A 16,813-nucleotide genomic window follows, 5' to 3' on the forward strand; every position below is an offset into this window, starting at 1 on the left:
AAGCTCTGTCGCCCACTCGGGCAGCAGAGAGTCAGAAGGCTGCGTGGAATTCTGGAGAAGGCTGCGTGGCATGCCGGAGAAGGCTGTGGAGATCAGCGCATGGGCTCTGGACTCAGCCAGAGGCTGACTCACCACGGGAGTGCTCAGGTCGTAGGTAGAAATTTTTCTTATTTCAGATGTAAAGAACAGCATGTGCACTCCTACCGGCAACAAACTAGATCAATCTGGTTCTTTTCCAGAGTGGTTAACCTATCATTCATTATCCACCAGTCCCTTTTCCTTTATCTGTCCCCACAATCCATGCCTCATGTCCCAGATAGCTCTCCCATATACATCTGTCCCCAGGACGGGATCCCCATGGGAAGGCATTGACGCCTCGGGTTCTACGTGGCTCCCGATGCCTTTTCCAGTTTGAAGCCAGGTAGTACATAGTTCTGGCATCTTAGCATGCGTATAAATCCTTCATGGTCTGAGTTGGCTGAGCCGCCCACGGTCTAACTTCACCACCGGAAGTGTTTCCGGACTCCTGCTGGCATGGGGATTCTGCAGAGATAAGGCCGGCTGTGGCTCTGTAGTAGCCCCCCCTTCTTCCATGGCTACTGTCCTCTGTGTACCACTGTGCAGGAAGCTACAGCCCTTCGGAAGGAATGCATCAGGTCCCTCTGTGACCTGGCCCCACTGTCTTCTGTGCTCCCATATCACCCATGAGCGACTCTGGCTTTTCACCCAGTTCTGTGTGGTCCAGGTCAGGCCTTGGCTCTGCACCGGGCTCTGATGCTTCCGTGACGTTTCGTGCTCCCGACCCTGAGCAGGTTACTCAAGATGTAGACCGAGTGCACAGAGAACATAATCCTAGTCCACGGGAAAGGAAGGGCCAGTATGATCTCAGCTATGTGAGAAAGTCAAGCAAGAGCACGACTCACACGGCGGAGGTGCCTGAAAGGGGAAGAATTTGCTTTTGTTTTTCTAGAACAGTCTTTTCCCTGCGTGGAGAATCTGTTGCCTGGGGAGGAAGAACAGTGACTGCTTTGCTGAGCTGTGGAGCTCAGGGCTGCTACGGTGGTGAGCATAGGATTAGCCTTTTGACAGGTGGATTGTTGTAGTACAGCATCTATTAGGAAATAATTTGGACTTATGAGACGCTGTAAGGACTAATGCAAGGATGCCCACGTATCCACCATCCAGGTTAAGAAGGAAAACATTACTCAGAGAACGGGAAGCTTTTATGCCGTATCCCCAGTTATGTTTGTCACCCATGGAATCTTTTATGCCTTTAAGTGACACATATGCAGTGTGTAACCGGGTAGCTTTTATTATAAATTTTGCACAAGCTAGAGATACCCAGAGAGAGGGAACATCAGCTGAAAAACTGTCTTTATCAGATTGGCTTGTGGGAATGTCTATGGGCCATTTTCTTGGCTGCTAACTGGCTGTGAAGGGCTTGGCCCACTGTGGGCGGTGTCTGGGCTGTGTAAGAAGCCAGCCTGAGCAAGCGAGGGAGAGCCAGCCACTAAGCAGTGTCTCTCCATGGTCTCTGCATCAGTTCCTGCCTCCAGGTTCCTGCCCTGAGTTCTTGCCCTGGCTTCCCCGGAAGATAGCTTGTAACCTGTAAGCCAAATTAACCCTTTCCTCCACTTGTTGGTTTTGGTTATGATGTTTATCACAGCAACAGGTTAAATTCAAACAGTATTATCTACATGGTGTGTATTTCTGCTTATAATTTGTGATTTTCCTTTTTTTTTGTATTTTGGCAGTATAATAACATTCTACCTATGAGATTAGAATATCTAGATTTACACATGTAGTCTTAGTTACTGTTTTAATTAATTAGTGATAGCTAATTAGTCCCATGCTAGTTGGTTTCTATTATGTAGTATTCTGGTTTATATATGTTGCTGGTAGATAACTCAGGTTGCTTCCAGTTTTTCTTTCCACATGCTTTCTTAAGGATGGCGGAGAGGGTGGGGTTCATCTCATTAGGAAATGCATCTTCAATTTAATTAAAACTTGGAAGCAAATCCCCCTAAGCTTATTTATTATTCCATCCCTTTGTTTTTACTATTTAAAATAATTTATTTTATGGGTATGAATGTTTTGACTGTGTGTATGTCTGTGCACCATGTGTGTGCAGTGCCCACAGAGGCCAGAAGAGGGCGTCAGATCCCTTAGAACTAGAGTTATAGATGGCTTTGAGCTTTCACATGTGTGCTGGGAACTGAACCCAGGTCCTCTGCAAGAATAACAAGTGCTCTTAATCACTGAGTCATCACTCCAGCCCCTATTTCATGCCTAACAAAAAGCCATTTTTATAATTGGGCCTTTGATATGTTAGTTTATACCAGTGTTTTTCAACCTGTGGGTTGCTACTCCTTTGGAGGGGTCAAATGACCCCTTCACAAGGGCGGCATATCAGATATCCTGAATATCAGATATTACGATTCATAACAGTAGCAACGCTACAGTTATCAAGTAGCAATGAAATAATTCTATGGTTCGGGAGTTCACTACAGCATGAGGAACTGTGTTAAAGGGTTGCAGCATTAGGAAGGCTGAGGACCACTGTTTTTTTTTTTATATCCATATTACAGGTAGATCAAAGATAATGTTTTGCTTGAGAAAGAAGACTCCCTTTTAACCTTATCCCTGTGCTCAATGTACGGAGCCAGAAGCCAGCTTAGAATAGAACATATACATGAAATGTTCCTATTCATATAGACAAGAGAAGGAACTAGGTCATATTCAGTAGGTTGTTCAGAATTTCTTTTTATAAAAATATTTATTGAATTTTATTTAGTCAGAGAGCATTTCTGATTATTTTTAGGACCTAGATGGCTCCCTGTGGAACGATCAGTTGTGTGACTATTAGAACAAGGGAAGAAATGAACGGAACACTAGAACCAAATGGGATGACCCCCCCCCCCAACAAAAAAAAACAGTAGAATACAATGAAAGTTGAGTTAGCATCCTTGGTCTAAAATGTTAAAGATGGAGGTCTCTGGTAGCAGGAGGGACCCCACATTGATTTGCTATAAACCCTGCTGGAGACCACAGATGGTATCTCACTGTACCCTGCTCCATGTGTTTCTTAGTTCCAATTTCAGATCTGAGGAGGCCTGATGTGTTTCTCCCGACAGTGACCCGAGCATGGGTTTTGTGGGGGTGGGGGTGGAGATGTCTTCCCGGCAGTTGTGAAAGGCTAGCTGTATTGAGGTGGGTCCTGCACTCGGTGTGCTGCGGGACACTGTCTTCTGTGCAACCCTCGCAGCTAGCCCCTGCTTTTGTGGGATAGCTGTGGCTAGTTTCCTGGAGCTAACACCCAATCCAGGCTAGTGCCTTGCTTACAGCCTTGTTTATTTGAAAATTCTGTGACCTCGTGGGACATAGGCAGGTATCACTGTAAAAGTTCCTCTGGAACATTCTTGAAATATTGCATATTCATTTGCTAAGTTCTTGTAGCTTTGATATTGCATGTTTTCTTAAAATCTACGTATTGCAGGCTTGGTCACCAGCCCACAGCACTGTCAGGAAATGATGAAGCTGTGAAGAGGGGAGAGGCTAGGTGATTTGGGGCCATGTCCTCGAAGGGACTCATGCTGGAATGCTGGCCTCTGTGCCTTTCTTTGTCTCCTTGGGCTTCAATGAGGTGAATAGGCCCTGTGTTGCTCTGTGCCCCTGTGACCACAGTTCTTAGCAGAAACAGTTCACAGGAGGGAAGGTTTATCTGGGCTCCTCCCTTTACATTTCAGTCAGTCTGGCTGAAGGCTGAGGGTGTTCTCTGAGGCGGGACTAAACAGAGTCGCCTCACGTCACAGCCAATCAGAAAGCAGGATGTGAGCCAGGAGCCAGGAGTCAAGCAGCGATAATTGTCAAAGACCCCATTGACCTGCTTCTGCAACCAGGCCTAACACGATCTGAAAGGTTCCGAAAGTTCCCACAGCGGCCCACGATAGCACTGGCCGCTGGGACCAAGCTTTCCTCCGAATGAGCCTGTGAGGGACGTTTCAGATTCGAGCCACAATGGGCGCCACTCACCACTTTGCCTTCCATGAAGCTCACAGAAGATGGCAGGGCTAAGTGAGCATGTGTTGGGACCACCAAAACGTGAGCCAAAGGAGACATTTCCTTCATATGAATTGATTGTGCCAAGCTTTTGTTATGTAACAAGATGGTTCACAAGGTGACGCTATCTTCAGGGTTAACATCTGAAGGATGTGGGGGGAGATCTCCTGGCTCCTTCTTGGCTTGCAGATAACAATTCTTGTGTTTTCACCCCATCTTTGCCCTGAGTATTTGAATTGTAGTTCCCCTACCTCTGTAATGACACTAGTTTTACTGGGATAGGAGTCTTCGTAATGATTCCAGGTTAGCCTGATAAATCTGGAAGAGTTTTGAACAGGATCATGTTCTGAGGGCTACCGCTCGGCATACATCTTTGGTGGCAGGCACAGTTCATACCATAGCGCAGTGTACGATTATGTTGGGACTGTTGGAAGGACACTGGATGAGGTGGCGGTTTATTTTGCAGAAGGAAGGAGACCTATAGTTTGTTATTAAAGGTTGTGTCTAGTGTGGTGAGCTTGTTTGCATGACACCTCTAGGAAAGAAGTTTTGGATGTGGCTTTAAAGGTAGAAAAGATTTTGGCTTTAGAGTTATAGAAATAAAAAAAAATCCAGGGTTGGTGACATGGCTCAGTGGCTAAGAACACTGGCTGCTCTAAGAACATTGGCTGCTCTTGCAGAGGACCTGAATTTAGTTCTCAGCACCCACATGGTGGCTCACAACTGTTGTTAACTCTAGTTCCAGAGGCTCTGACACCCCCTTCTGGCCTCTGTGGGTACTGCACACACGTGGCACATATACACACATGCAGGCAAAATACCCATACACATAAAGTTTCTAAAAGTGTAGATTTTCCCCTTCGGGTTCTAGTGCCTGAAATTTTGCCTTATAACTGTGGTCTTATGCTGATGTTCAAGGTTATTTTAATCACTGTTTAAAAAAAAAACTTGAGAAGTTTTTCTTTGTTTGTTTTAGACTTAAAAGAAATCGTGTTTGTCATCCAGAGTCAAAGTAATTCCTTTCATGCCAAGAGAGCAGAACAGTTGAAAAAAAACATCTTAAAGCAGGCTGCAAATCTGACACAGGTACGTAGAGACGCCCAGAGGTATCTAGGGCTAATTATGTATATATTGAGATATTTATGGTTTTCTGCATCTATAGAAAAATCAATTTTATTTAGGTGAGACTAACTCTTGGGACTCACTAAACTTATTTAAGGTGGATTATTGCTAAAAATGTTCTCTCATGTTACATATATATTTAATTATGAGTTATGGAACTGTATAGGACTACTGTGGCTTTGTCATAACTGTTAGTCTAAAACAGAAGAAATGATATTCTAAAAGAAGTAGGGATAATTAACATGCAAACTTTTGGCAACACGTTCTAAGGCGATTTTCATGTTGAAATAACATTCTCATTAATCTTAGTGTAGTGCACCCTCTACGAGTCTCTTAATCCGTGTTTTTCTTTTTAACTGGGTACCATTAATTGAACCTTTGATCTGATTTATAATGTAATATCCCAGAAGGATTATGGGGAGAAGAAAATAAACACATATAGCTGCATGTTAATGACATCTGAAAGAGGTGTGAACTGCAGCTCAGGGTGTTCTGAATGATGCAGGTGCTTTGAACGAGGAAGCTCTGCCTTCTTATATGACACTCCTTTTATTTGATGAGAATACAGCCCTGTACCTGACATGGCTGTTAGTCACCAGTGGATGGGTGTTAACTGGGAAGATATGCTGGACCAAGGCCTGATGGGTGTCCTGGCAAGGCATTGAGAGGCCCAATAGTTTACATATGTCTCAGAATAGCACATGCTTTTAAAGCCAGCAGTTATGTCGGGTATTTTCCATCTATTATTTTCAATCACAGTTAACTTGGGGAGCTGAGGCTGTAGATAAGGGATCTGCTCTCTGTTCATAGATACTTTCTCCTTCTTCTTCTCCCATCTTCTACCTCTCTCCCTTCTCCTCCCTTCTTCCTTCTTCTCTTCCTCTTTCTATTTCTTCTTCTCCTTCTTCCTTTGAGACAGTGAGAACTATGTGGCCCAGGCTAGCCTACAGAGAGATCCCTGTGCCTCTGCTTCCTGAATGCTGGAATTAAAGGTGTGCATCAACATGGCTGAAAGATATTTTTCTTTATGAAGCCCAGACACACACACAAGCACACACACAAACACACAAAGAGAGGCATGCAAATATATGTGCATATATATGTAAATATGCATACACAGATATATGAAAATGCTGTATACATACACATGTGGATATATATATATATACATGCGTACACACACACACACAAAGTGTGGCGTGAAAATATATGTGCATATATATTTAAATATGCATACATATATATATTGAAATGCTGCATACATATATGCGCGCACACACACACACACACACACACACACACACACACGGAAGGTACTGTTTGACTAGCTGTACCTGTTTCTTTTGGGGCTTTGGCCGCTGGATTCTTAGCACTGATTCTAGGCTGCAGGGGAGGGTGGCTCAAGGCTCCCACAGACCCAGCAGTTGTGATCAGGAATGGAGACTGTGTGCCCCTTCACGTCTCTGGTAATTTAGCTCTGTTTCTGGGAATTGAGCATTAGCATCCTGCACAGGAGATACATGTGTGTTCTCTCACTGAGCTCAGAGAGAGAGAGAGAGAGAGAGAGAGAGAGAGAGAGAGAGAGAGAGAGAGAGAGAGAGAGAGAAGACCCAGCAGAACAGTGGTGACCTTCCACCATTCCTCTGTGTGTGTACGTGTATATATGTATATATATATGTGTGTATGTGAATACATGCATGTGTATATATGTGTGTGCATATACGTGTGCATATACATGTTTGTGTATATATAGGTGTCTATATATGTGTATGTATATGTATGTGTATATATGTATGAATATTTGTGTGTATATATGTGTGTATGTGTTTGTTTGTATACATTCATGTGTATATGTGTATGTATGTACAGGTGTCTGTATATATGTGTGTATCTGTGTTTATGTGTGTGCCTGAGTGTACATTTGGGCCTGTGCGTGTGTTTGGCCAGAGGGTAACCTTGGTGTAGTTCCTGGGCAGTCTGTCCTCCTCTTCCTTTCTTCCATTCCTCCTTCCCACCCTCTCTTCCTCTCTTTCCTCTCTCCCTCCTTTCTTTCCTTCTTTTGTGACAGGATCTCTCAGGGGCCTGGAGGTCATTCAGTAGCCCAAGAAGGCTAATCTGACTGGCCACTGGGCCTCAGGATGCCCCCGTTCCTAGTCTTCCTCTTAGTACCGGGGCTTCAGATACATTCTGCCATGGCAGTTTTTACTTGGGTGCTGGGGATCTGAAGTCAGGTCCTCCTGCTTGAATGATGAGCACTTTCATACTTGATGCCCCCTTGTGGCCCCTGAGGGTAACTGCATGAGTGTGTGCACATACCCGTTTATGTGCACACAGTGATGGTATAGGGGTGAGAGAATGCTGCCTTCCAAGTCCCGGGGTTATGGGCAGGTGTCACCATACTTGGGCTCTCTGTACCAACTTGACCTATGGTTGTAAGCCACTCCTTCCTGCTCCTACTTCTGTATCATGTTCAAACCTGTTGTACCTTGTACAAACCTGTTGTATTTGCTTTGTTCTGTGTTATTGATCGTTACCCATTTATTTTTCTCCTCCACAGATGTTGAAGGCAGAGAACAGGTTGAATTCCATTAATTTCTGATCACTCAGAACCAAGCTGTGTTTGTGTGACTTACCCTGAGTCCCCCAAATTCACTACTTTTTCTGAATGGCTTTCTTTTCTGTTGTAAAAGAGGTTTCTTTTATTTTAAAAGTAAGTGACAGAAAAGATTATTTAATTTTATGTGTATGAACATTTTTGTCTGCATGTATGTCTGTACCACATGCACACAGTCCAGAGGCCAGAAGAGGGTGTCAGATCCCCTGAAACTGGAGTTACAGATGGTTGAGAGCCCTCATGTAGGTGCTGGGAACTGAACCCCGCTCTTCTGCAAGAGGAGCCAGCGCTCTTAATTGCTGAGCCATCTCTCTAGCCCACAAATGAATATCTCAAGGACACAGTTCAGTCACATCAGGTATATTCTCGTATATCTCCAGAGCTTGTTTATTTAATAAAACTAATACTGTGAGCCTCTAAACAACTCCCTGCTCTCCTTTTCTGTAGCCCCAAGTGACCTCCATTTAACTTCCAGTCTCTGTGTGCGACTGCTATGAATGGCCTAGAGGGAGACGATTCTTAGAGTAATTGTCATTTTCCGACTGGCTTGTTTTACTTACCTACGTTTTAAAAGTTCCTTTGTTCAAAAAGAATAGCCAGGAGCCAGGGAGTTGGCTCAGAGGCTAAGAGCACTGGCTGCTCTTCCAGAGGACCTGGGTTTGGTTCCTAGGATCTACATAGAGACTCATAACTGTCTCTAACTCCATTCCTAGTGGATTTAACACCTACTTCTGGCCTCCGTGGGCACGCATATCTATGAATCACACACATGCAGTCATGTATGTAATTCATAGATACACAGGCAGGCAGAAAACACATACACATTAAAAATAAAATGATACCAAACTAAAACCCATAGCTATCAGCGTTTTTGTTCAGGCTAGTGACATTAGTCTAGTGTAATAAACTTTATCATCATCTGTAGACGTCGTATCCCTGGAGTTCTGACTGGCATTCCACCACGGCCTCTTCATGGCAGCCCTTGTCCCTGTGTTTATCTGTCCCATGCTCACACACTAGAGTGAGGCAGGGCTCACCTTTACTTTTCTTGTGTCCCTGACCCCCTAGTACCTGGATGGAATGCCAAATACAATATTAGAGACTGTGTGTTCATCGATGTACCATCTCAGCATTTCACATTTAGAAGTGGCTCCTTTTGTCCGAAGCGTTTGGCTCCTTTAGCCCTTTTGCTTCTCTTTAGTTCTAAAGTTTATATTTAATTTTTGTGTGTGTTGTTGTTTCATTTACATCCTCAGTGGCTTAGGAGCCCGCTGACCACTAGGTGGCGATATTGGTTTTACATTTAAAGAGGTGTAGTTAAGTAAGTTCCCCGGGGCCCCCAGAATTTAATTTCTGTGATAGTAAATAGAATCTAAAGTGATAAAGAGACACCCCTCTTCTGACTATAAGATCAACTGTTACTGTTACCCTGACATTTCTTCCCCGCTGGGGCTCAGCTGTGAATGCTGTAGTAGGGAGGGCAGATCTGTAATGCTCAGACTTAATTTGCTGAGGAGCGCTGGAGTGTGGTGTATGCCTCAGGCTGGTTCAAACGTGGATTAACAAGGCTTTGTCAATCAAAAGATTGCAGAATTTGCAGCTATGCTTGGTACTGGATCTTTTCCTCTTTATGTAGCATTTTATCTCTCATACGGGATTAAAACTTTGGTTTAATTCCGTGAATGGCACTTCAGAGATTTAAAAATAGTTGACAGCTAGCATCGGGTCTGTAGACAGTTCTCTAGGGGCGGGGCAGGGACGAGATACTTTGCCTTGGGACTCCATGAGCACTTAGAGAAGGCCATCTTGTGAGATTTAATAGCTGAGTTGTACCAACCAAGCAAGGAAACCTCGCCTTGTGGAGCAGGGACGCTCCCTCGTTGGAATCAAACTGTTTCAAGGAACTGACATCCTTTTGGGACCGCGTTGGCAGCTCAGCCTGCCTCGGAGCTGTGATAGCGGAAGAGGGAAAAGCTGTCAGTCTCGCTGGAGCTGTGGTGGGCGCTTGCAAGGACCACAGATAAGGGGCCCTCGGTGCGTCTGTCTGTAGATTCGCCTTCTGAGAGCGTTCCTAAAAGTTGCCCCGTGAGGGGCGACCAGCAGTTAGCATTTATCATTTGAATATTTATCTGATAGCTGGAAATATCTGTGCCTCCCACAGTAGCAGATTCCCAGAAACTGCTGTTTATTTATTCATTACCCCTGTCAGGTTGCACGCTTCTCTGAAGCCTGCCCCCCCTCCCCCCAAAAAAAATCAAGGCACAAAAAATGGAAGCGGTTCTGTGATTAGCAGCTCCTTCTAGCTGCTCTTGGCGGCGTTACCTGGGCCTGTTTTGCCTCAAGGTGCTGAAACTGTGTCTTATTAAAAGCACAAACATTTTTTCCCCCCATTTTTTCAGATGGAATAAGAAACAGGCACCTGTGCCAGCTCTATGTGAAATTTAGTAGTGTGCTCCGAGTGGCAGCAGGAGGAGGGAAACCATTTTTCTTGTGTTCTAGAACATTCCCGCTTGTAATGGAGTTTGACATGCAGGCCAATAGTCACTTTGAAATTTCTAATTTTTAAGCATCATTTTCTTTTTCTAATCAGTGAATTATCAGGTTTTCCCAAGTGTTATTTTATACGCTGGCTGCTGCTGTGGCTTGCCCTGGTGTGAAGGGTCACGGAGGAACCTAGAAAAGGGATATTCTGGCTCTTTTAATTACTTAAAGGCAGATGGTAACTGTTGGATACTGTGCGTGACAGTCATTAGGTGGGGACTGGAAGTATAGGGCATACACATTACTGTACCCACGCAGTCGGAGTCTGTAGACAACCCACAGGCTTGTGAAAACCACAATGTCCATGTACCGCCATTTAAGAAGCACCACCCTGTGTGGTATTGCTCCTGGTATTGTACCAGTTTTGCCTGTGAGGCTGGAGATGCGGGAGGGCTGAGACTTTTGAGAAATTAGGTCACAAAGAGAGGGAAAAATCACCTGGAGGATATGTATTTAGAACAGAGTTCTGGAAGGCAAGAATGGAAATTTTCAGAAAGGTATATTTTGGGATGCCTGGTGGGGTCTGGAAGTCGAACAGTCGTCCTTGTGGGATACAGCAAGCACGTGTGCTGGGGGCCAACTAGGACCTAGCCTTTTAGGTTAGGCTGGAGGGCGAGGAATGTTGGGGCGACGGGTACCACGGCTGATGAAATATGAGGTCCCTGACTTTGAGGGACATGGAAGAAGGCAGATTTTGAAGGAATACCATTTCTCCTATAGCTTGCTTGCCTGCCTGCTTTCTCTGTCTGTCTGCCTGCCTCTCTGTCTCTGTCTCTCTGTCTCTTGCTCTCTTTAAAGAGGGGCGCAGATGCGCAGGCGCGGGCATAGGCGAGGAGTTAAGCGAAGGACCGCACAGAAGCGTTTGTGCGGGCAGCTTTTCTAGTCAATCAGGCACCTGAGTTGATTTCTTTTTAAATGCCTGTTAGGTCCATAGCATCTGGCTGCCAATTATGGCTTGACTTTTGTTTTTTAAACCTGGCACAATTCCTACTCAAAGGGATTACTCGTGTGAGTCCTTTTCTTGTTTGTTACAGCTATGTTGGGATACAAAGGAAGGTTGTTATCCGAGTCCTCTTTTTTTTTTAACCTTCCGGAATGTGGAATCCAGTTACAGCTGTCCTGCCTAAAGTGATGGAAACCCGAGGGGTTTCACTGTAAGATGAAGTTGAAAGAACAAAAGAAAAGGAGACAGAACGCCCCATGACATCATGCTTAGTGTGTTCCAGTCAAGCAAGGGTCCAGGCACCTTCTGTAGAGGCTACGATGAGAATATTCATTACATCTAGCACAAGGAAAAGGTCATGGTAGACGGGGTCAAGGAAGTTAGTGTAGGAGGTCAGGGCAGGGCCGGGGAGGAGCAGAGGGCGAAGCTTAGAATAATGCTTCAGACTAAAGAACGGGCTGAACAGTGGACAAGATAGACTTCCGTTTCTCCAGGTAACCCACCAGTAGAGAGCACACCTGCTACTTCGAGGTACTTGATCTGGGTCAGGGCTGATTCTGCTCTCAGGCACGGTGGAGCTGTGCCAGGTTCGTCCGAGCCCCCTCCCCTCACTCCTTTCCACCCATACAGCTTCAGATTCCATGTCCTTCTATTGTGGGGAGACTAAGCCTCATTTAAAACCTGGCAGAGCCCTGGCCTTACCAATAAATTATTCCTTTGCCTGTTCACAGAACACAAAGTTTTGGAAATTGTCTTTTTTTTTTTTTTTTTTTTTTTTTTTTTTTTTTTTTTTTTTTTTTTTTTTTTTTTTTTTCTGGAGCCGAGTTATTTAGGCCTTGGCTCATTAGATTAAAACAACTCCCATCTCCATAAAACAAGCCCGGCAGGCTGGCACAGTCTGGCTCCAAGAAGCCGGAGAAAGATGGCCTCACACTTCCTAATTTTAGAAATTTATTTTATTGGCAGGGAGACCATGTGAGGTACTTCATTAGAGGGTTAGTGTTGAGAATGAGCAGTGCCATTTTATTGCCTAAGAATTTGGCTTTTCTTTTTTTTTTTTTTTTGGACACAGTCTTACTGTGTAGCCCTGGCTGGCCTGGAACTCACTGAGTAGACTTCAAACTCAGAGCTCCACCCACCTTTGCCTCCAGAGGGCTGGGATTAAAGGCATGGACCACCATTCCTGGCTTTCATCAGCTTTTTGATGTTAGCACTATACTTTCCTTTTGAGATAGAAACAGGTGGGTGCTTGTTTAATTACTCAAAACCCTTTCTTTTGGGTAGAGATTGATAGATGTTAATAAGATGTTCAACATATAAGGTCTTTTTAAAAATGAAACTGGAGAATTTATTATACTGCCATTGAGTAAGAAATTATCCATTCATTTATTGAATATTGATTATTTAGTTTATGAATATCTATTAGTAAATTATTTTGCACAATATAATATATAATAAATATTATTATTAATAAGTATTTATTTTTGTAAGTACCTGGGCAAAATATCCCAGGAGAAAATAGGATTTAAAAAAAATAAATTCTTTTTAAAAAAAGATTTATTTATTTAATGTATATGAGTACAGTGTCGCTCCCTTCAGACACACCAGAAGAGGGCATCAGATCTCATTACAGATGGGAGTTGAACTCAGGACCTCTGGAAGAGCAGTCAGTGCTCTTAACCGCTGAGCCACCTCTCCAGCCCTAATTTAAGTTTTTTTTTCACTAAAGTAACTATTTCTTCTTGATACACAGCTAGAATTCTTAGACGCATCCTTGATTTATTTTTGTGTTTGTATCTGATGCGTTTTTGCTGTGCCGTGTGCACACAGAGCTCAGCGGTCAACTGCTGGAGTCAGTTCTCTCCTTCCATCATGTGGGTCCCAGGGATTGAACTCAGCTCGTGAACCTTGCTGCAAGCACCTCTACCTCCTGAGCCATCTCAGCAGCTCAGAAACATCTCTTATATATGTGCCTTTATCCAGTGTATTCTCTGCAGCACAGGGAATAGGATATTGTGACTCAAGGCAGGGGTTGCGTGCCTAGGAGGCCATCTTGTTGTGCATGTTTGTTGTGCACTTTTGGCTGGCCAGCACGGGAAGTATTCGCAGCCCTAGATGCCTGCTCTGTGTGAGTCTGGAGAAACCTGGGTCTTCGTTATTGTTCTTATGGGTTTTCCTTGGCTTATGTTTCACAGTCCATCATTGAGGGAAGCCAAGGCACGAATTTTTAAGCAGGAACTTGAAGGAGAACCCATGGAGGAACACTGTCTGTTTCCTTATACAACCTAAACCCGCCTGCCTAGGGTTGTTGCCACCCACAGTGGACTGGCTCCTCCTACGTCGATGAGGCTCTTGATTGTATCTCTGTAGTCAGGCCTGGTGTATATCTGTGACCTTTCTATGCTGTGGTAAAACACCACGACCAAAGCATCTTATGAAAGACAGGGATTTTATGGGCATAGGATTCTGGAGGGGTTGAGTCCATGTTGGTGAAACTGCGTGGCCAGCAGGTGACAAGCAGCAGGCATGGTGGCCGGAGCAGCAAGCTGAGAGCTCACATCTTGATAAATGAGTACAAAAATGAGGAATGAGGAGGGACTCCGGGAGGGAGGAGGGAAGGGAGGGCGGGGCACGGAGAGAGGGAGGGAACACTGAGCAAGGGGTGGGGGTGTGGGGGCTGGGGAGGTGCGGGAGGGAGGAGGGAAGGGAGGGCGGGGCACGGAGAGAGGGAGGGAACACTGAGCAAGGGGTGGGGGTGTGGGGGCTGGGGAGGTGGGAGGCTGAGGGGGTGGGGAGGGAGGATGGAGGGAAGAGAGGGGAGGGAGGGTGTACCAAGGGACTGAAGGAGAGAGAGAGGGAGAGGGAGAGGGAGAGAGAGAGAGAGAGAGAAGAGGGCGAGAGAATACTGGGAATGGATGGAGAATTAGAAACCGCAGAATTGGCCTCTAATGACGTGCTTCCTACTGCAAGGCCAATCTAGACGTCCCTGAACATCACCGCCAACAACTGGAAACCAAGTCTTAGATATCTGAGCTCACAGGGAACATTCTTTTTTTTTTTTTTAGATTTATTTATTTATTATATGTAAGTACACTGTAGCTGTCTTCAGACACACCAGACGAGGGAGTCAGATCTCATTACAGATGGTTGTGAGCCACCATGTGGTTGCTGGGATTTGAACTCAGGACCTTTGGAAGCGCAGTCAGGTGCTCTTACCAGCTGAGCCATCTCACCAGCCCCACAGGGAACATTCTTATCTCATTCAAACCATCATACCTGGGGCATAGCAGATGTTCAAAATAGACTAAAACCACAGTTATATGTATGAATAGTTATTAAGTGCTTGGCATGTAATAACTGACTTATTCTCCCTGGCTATTGTGTTAGGTCATTACAAGAAATAACAGGCCCACAGCGAGTTCAGGGACTGTACTGAAGGTCACATGGCTCAGGGAAAAAAAAAAAAGCTAAGATTCACATGGGACTACTTAGCCTCCAGAAATCAGGTCTTTAAACACCAAGGTTTACTGCTTTTATGCGAAAATGATTAGTTAAAATATATATGTGCTATAAAAATATATTTAGTAGTTTAGTTCAAAGTACATCACTTATAAATAAAATTTATAATGCTGTAATACATTTTCTTTCGATAAAAACAGTTAATGATTAAGACAGGTATATGGAATATGTATATATAATATATATACACACACATGCACATACTTGGGTTCTTGGAAAGACTATTAGTATAGTGTCACTCATGATAGTCTAACCTATAAATGAATCCTGTATTTTAAAGGTTATAAATCTGTCTCATATATGTTCCAAGCATATCATACGGCCCTATTATGATAATAAGAACATATCTCTTGCAGAAGGAGTTATAATAGTAAGCAGATGTGATTTTTTTTTTTTGGCCTTTTTTCAAGACAGGGTTTCTCTGTGTAGCCCTGGCTGTCCTGGAACTCACTCTGTAGACCAGGCTCTACCTGCCTCTACCTCCCAAGTGCTAGGATTAAAGGCATGTGCTACCAGGTCTAGTATGGATTTTCATTATTGTTTACTTGTGGGCCTAACAGCTCAGTTCAGTGCCCAAGGGCTACGCAAGAGCTGGGGTTAGATTTCAGGCTCTTAGCATATTTACCTGATGCCTGTAAATGTCTTGATGTTGCTGTCTGACCCTGCATGTGGGGGCTGCAGAATGGGGTGAGGAGACCATAAAGTCTTGTTCTTCAAAGCCTAGTTTAGATGATGAAGGTAAGGGCAAATCACAAGGGCTGAGAAATATCTATGGACAAAGAGAGATCAGGAGCTGGAGAGATGGTTCAGTGGTTAGAGCACTGGCTGCTCTTGCAAGAGGACCCAGGTTCAGTTCCCAGCTCACATGGGGGCTCACAGCCATCTGTAACTCCAGTTCCAGAGATCCAACGCCCTCTTCTGGCCTCTGAAGGCTTTTGCAAGCATGTGGCATATAATGCATACATGTAAAGTAGATTTTTGGAAGGAGAGGCAGGTAGCAGTTGAATTAAATCATTGAATGCTTTTCCAGACCATGGCAGAAAGATGGAAGTGATGCAAAGCTAAATTTGTGAAACAATTGAAATTATTTACAACAATTTAAATGTTCACTGCTTTGATGTGTGTTCATATGCCAGCTTCTTCGTTTGTCCTGTTAGTATCTCTAGACATCAAGTCTTCATGGTTCTCTGTGTTGACGTTAGCAGTCTCAGGCTGGCTGTGTAGCTCAGTGGTAGAGCTATACGTTCTCAGTATAGGCAGAAACCCTAGCACCACAAACCCAAACCAAGCAGATGACTAAGTCGTTTGTCAGCTGTGACACTGCACCAAGACCCCTTTCCTAATAAAGCCAATGAATATGAACGTGGGTTGGGACCCGCTCTTGAGTTAGATAGCTGGCTTTGCGTTTGTTTGCTTTCAGTAGTCATTAGCTGCTTTAACTATGAGCCTTGCAACAAAAGAGTTCAAAGGAAGCCCTAATGCAAAACTCAGGGGGGCATCTTCAAAGAGATTATGGTGTCCTGGAAGGGAGGAGGCAGAAGTGGGCTTTGATTCAACACAGGGGTCACATTGACAGGTTAAGAGTACTGTGATCAGCCTTCGGGGTCCCCAAACCCTTTCATTTACTCACGTTTGATCAGCTGCGTTTCTAATCCCTTTATGCTTCTGTTGTAGCCCTCTCTCCCCATCTGCACACATTTGCACATCGCCTTTTAGATTTGAAACATCAGCGTGGCTGGTGGCCAGGTATCTAGATTGTGGGAGAGCCTCTACTGTCCTCAGAATATCCCTCGGTAAAGACAATACAGCATTTTCCTTTTCTTTTTGATTTTGTATTTGGAAATTCTCTTTCCCTCCCTCCTCTTTCTCTTCCTCTTGCTCCTCTTCCTCCTGTTCCTCTTCCTTTTCCTTCCCCTCCTATCTTCTCATAGGCTTGGTACTCACTGTGTATTCCAGGCTTGAATTGGTAGTAATCCTTCTGCCTCCAACTTTTTGTGAGCTAGGATTGCAGGCAT

The 16,813-nt window shown here is 44.4% G+C and overlaps 1 protein-coding gene across 3 annotated transcripts in view; it reads left to right on the plus strand.

The window, feature by feature from the left end:
* Positions 1-16,813, plus strand: part of B3glct (beta-3-glucosyltransferase) — an 84,500-nt gene that overhangs the window by 26,185 nt on the left and 41,502 nt on the right. For all 3 annotated transcript variants that reach the window (XM_030254627.1, XM_030254628.1, NM_001081204.2), the window contains one exon: positions 5,036-5,145. In XM_030254627.1, the coding sequence (XP_030110487.1) occupies positions 5,036-5,145 (110 nt within the window). The remainder of the gene's footprint in view (positions 1-5,035; positions 5,146-16,813) is intronic.

The sequence above is a fragment of the Mus musculus genome, chromosome 5, assembly GCF_000001635.26.
Source record: "Mus musculus strain C57BL/6J chromosome 5, GRCm38.p6 C57BL/6J".
Lineage (NCBI taxonomy): Eukaryota > Metazoa > Chordata > Mammalia > Rodentia > Muridae > Mus > Mus musculus.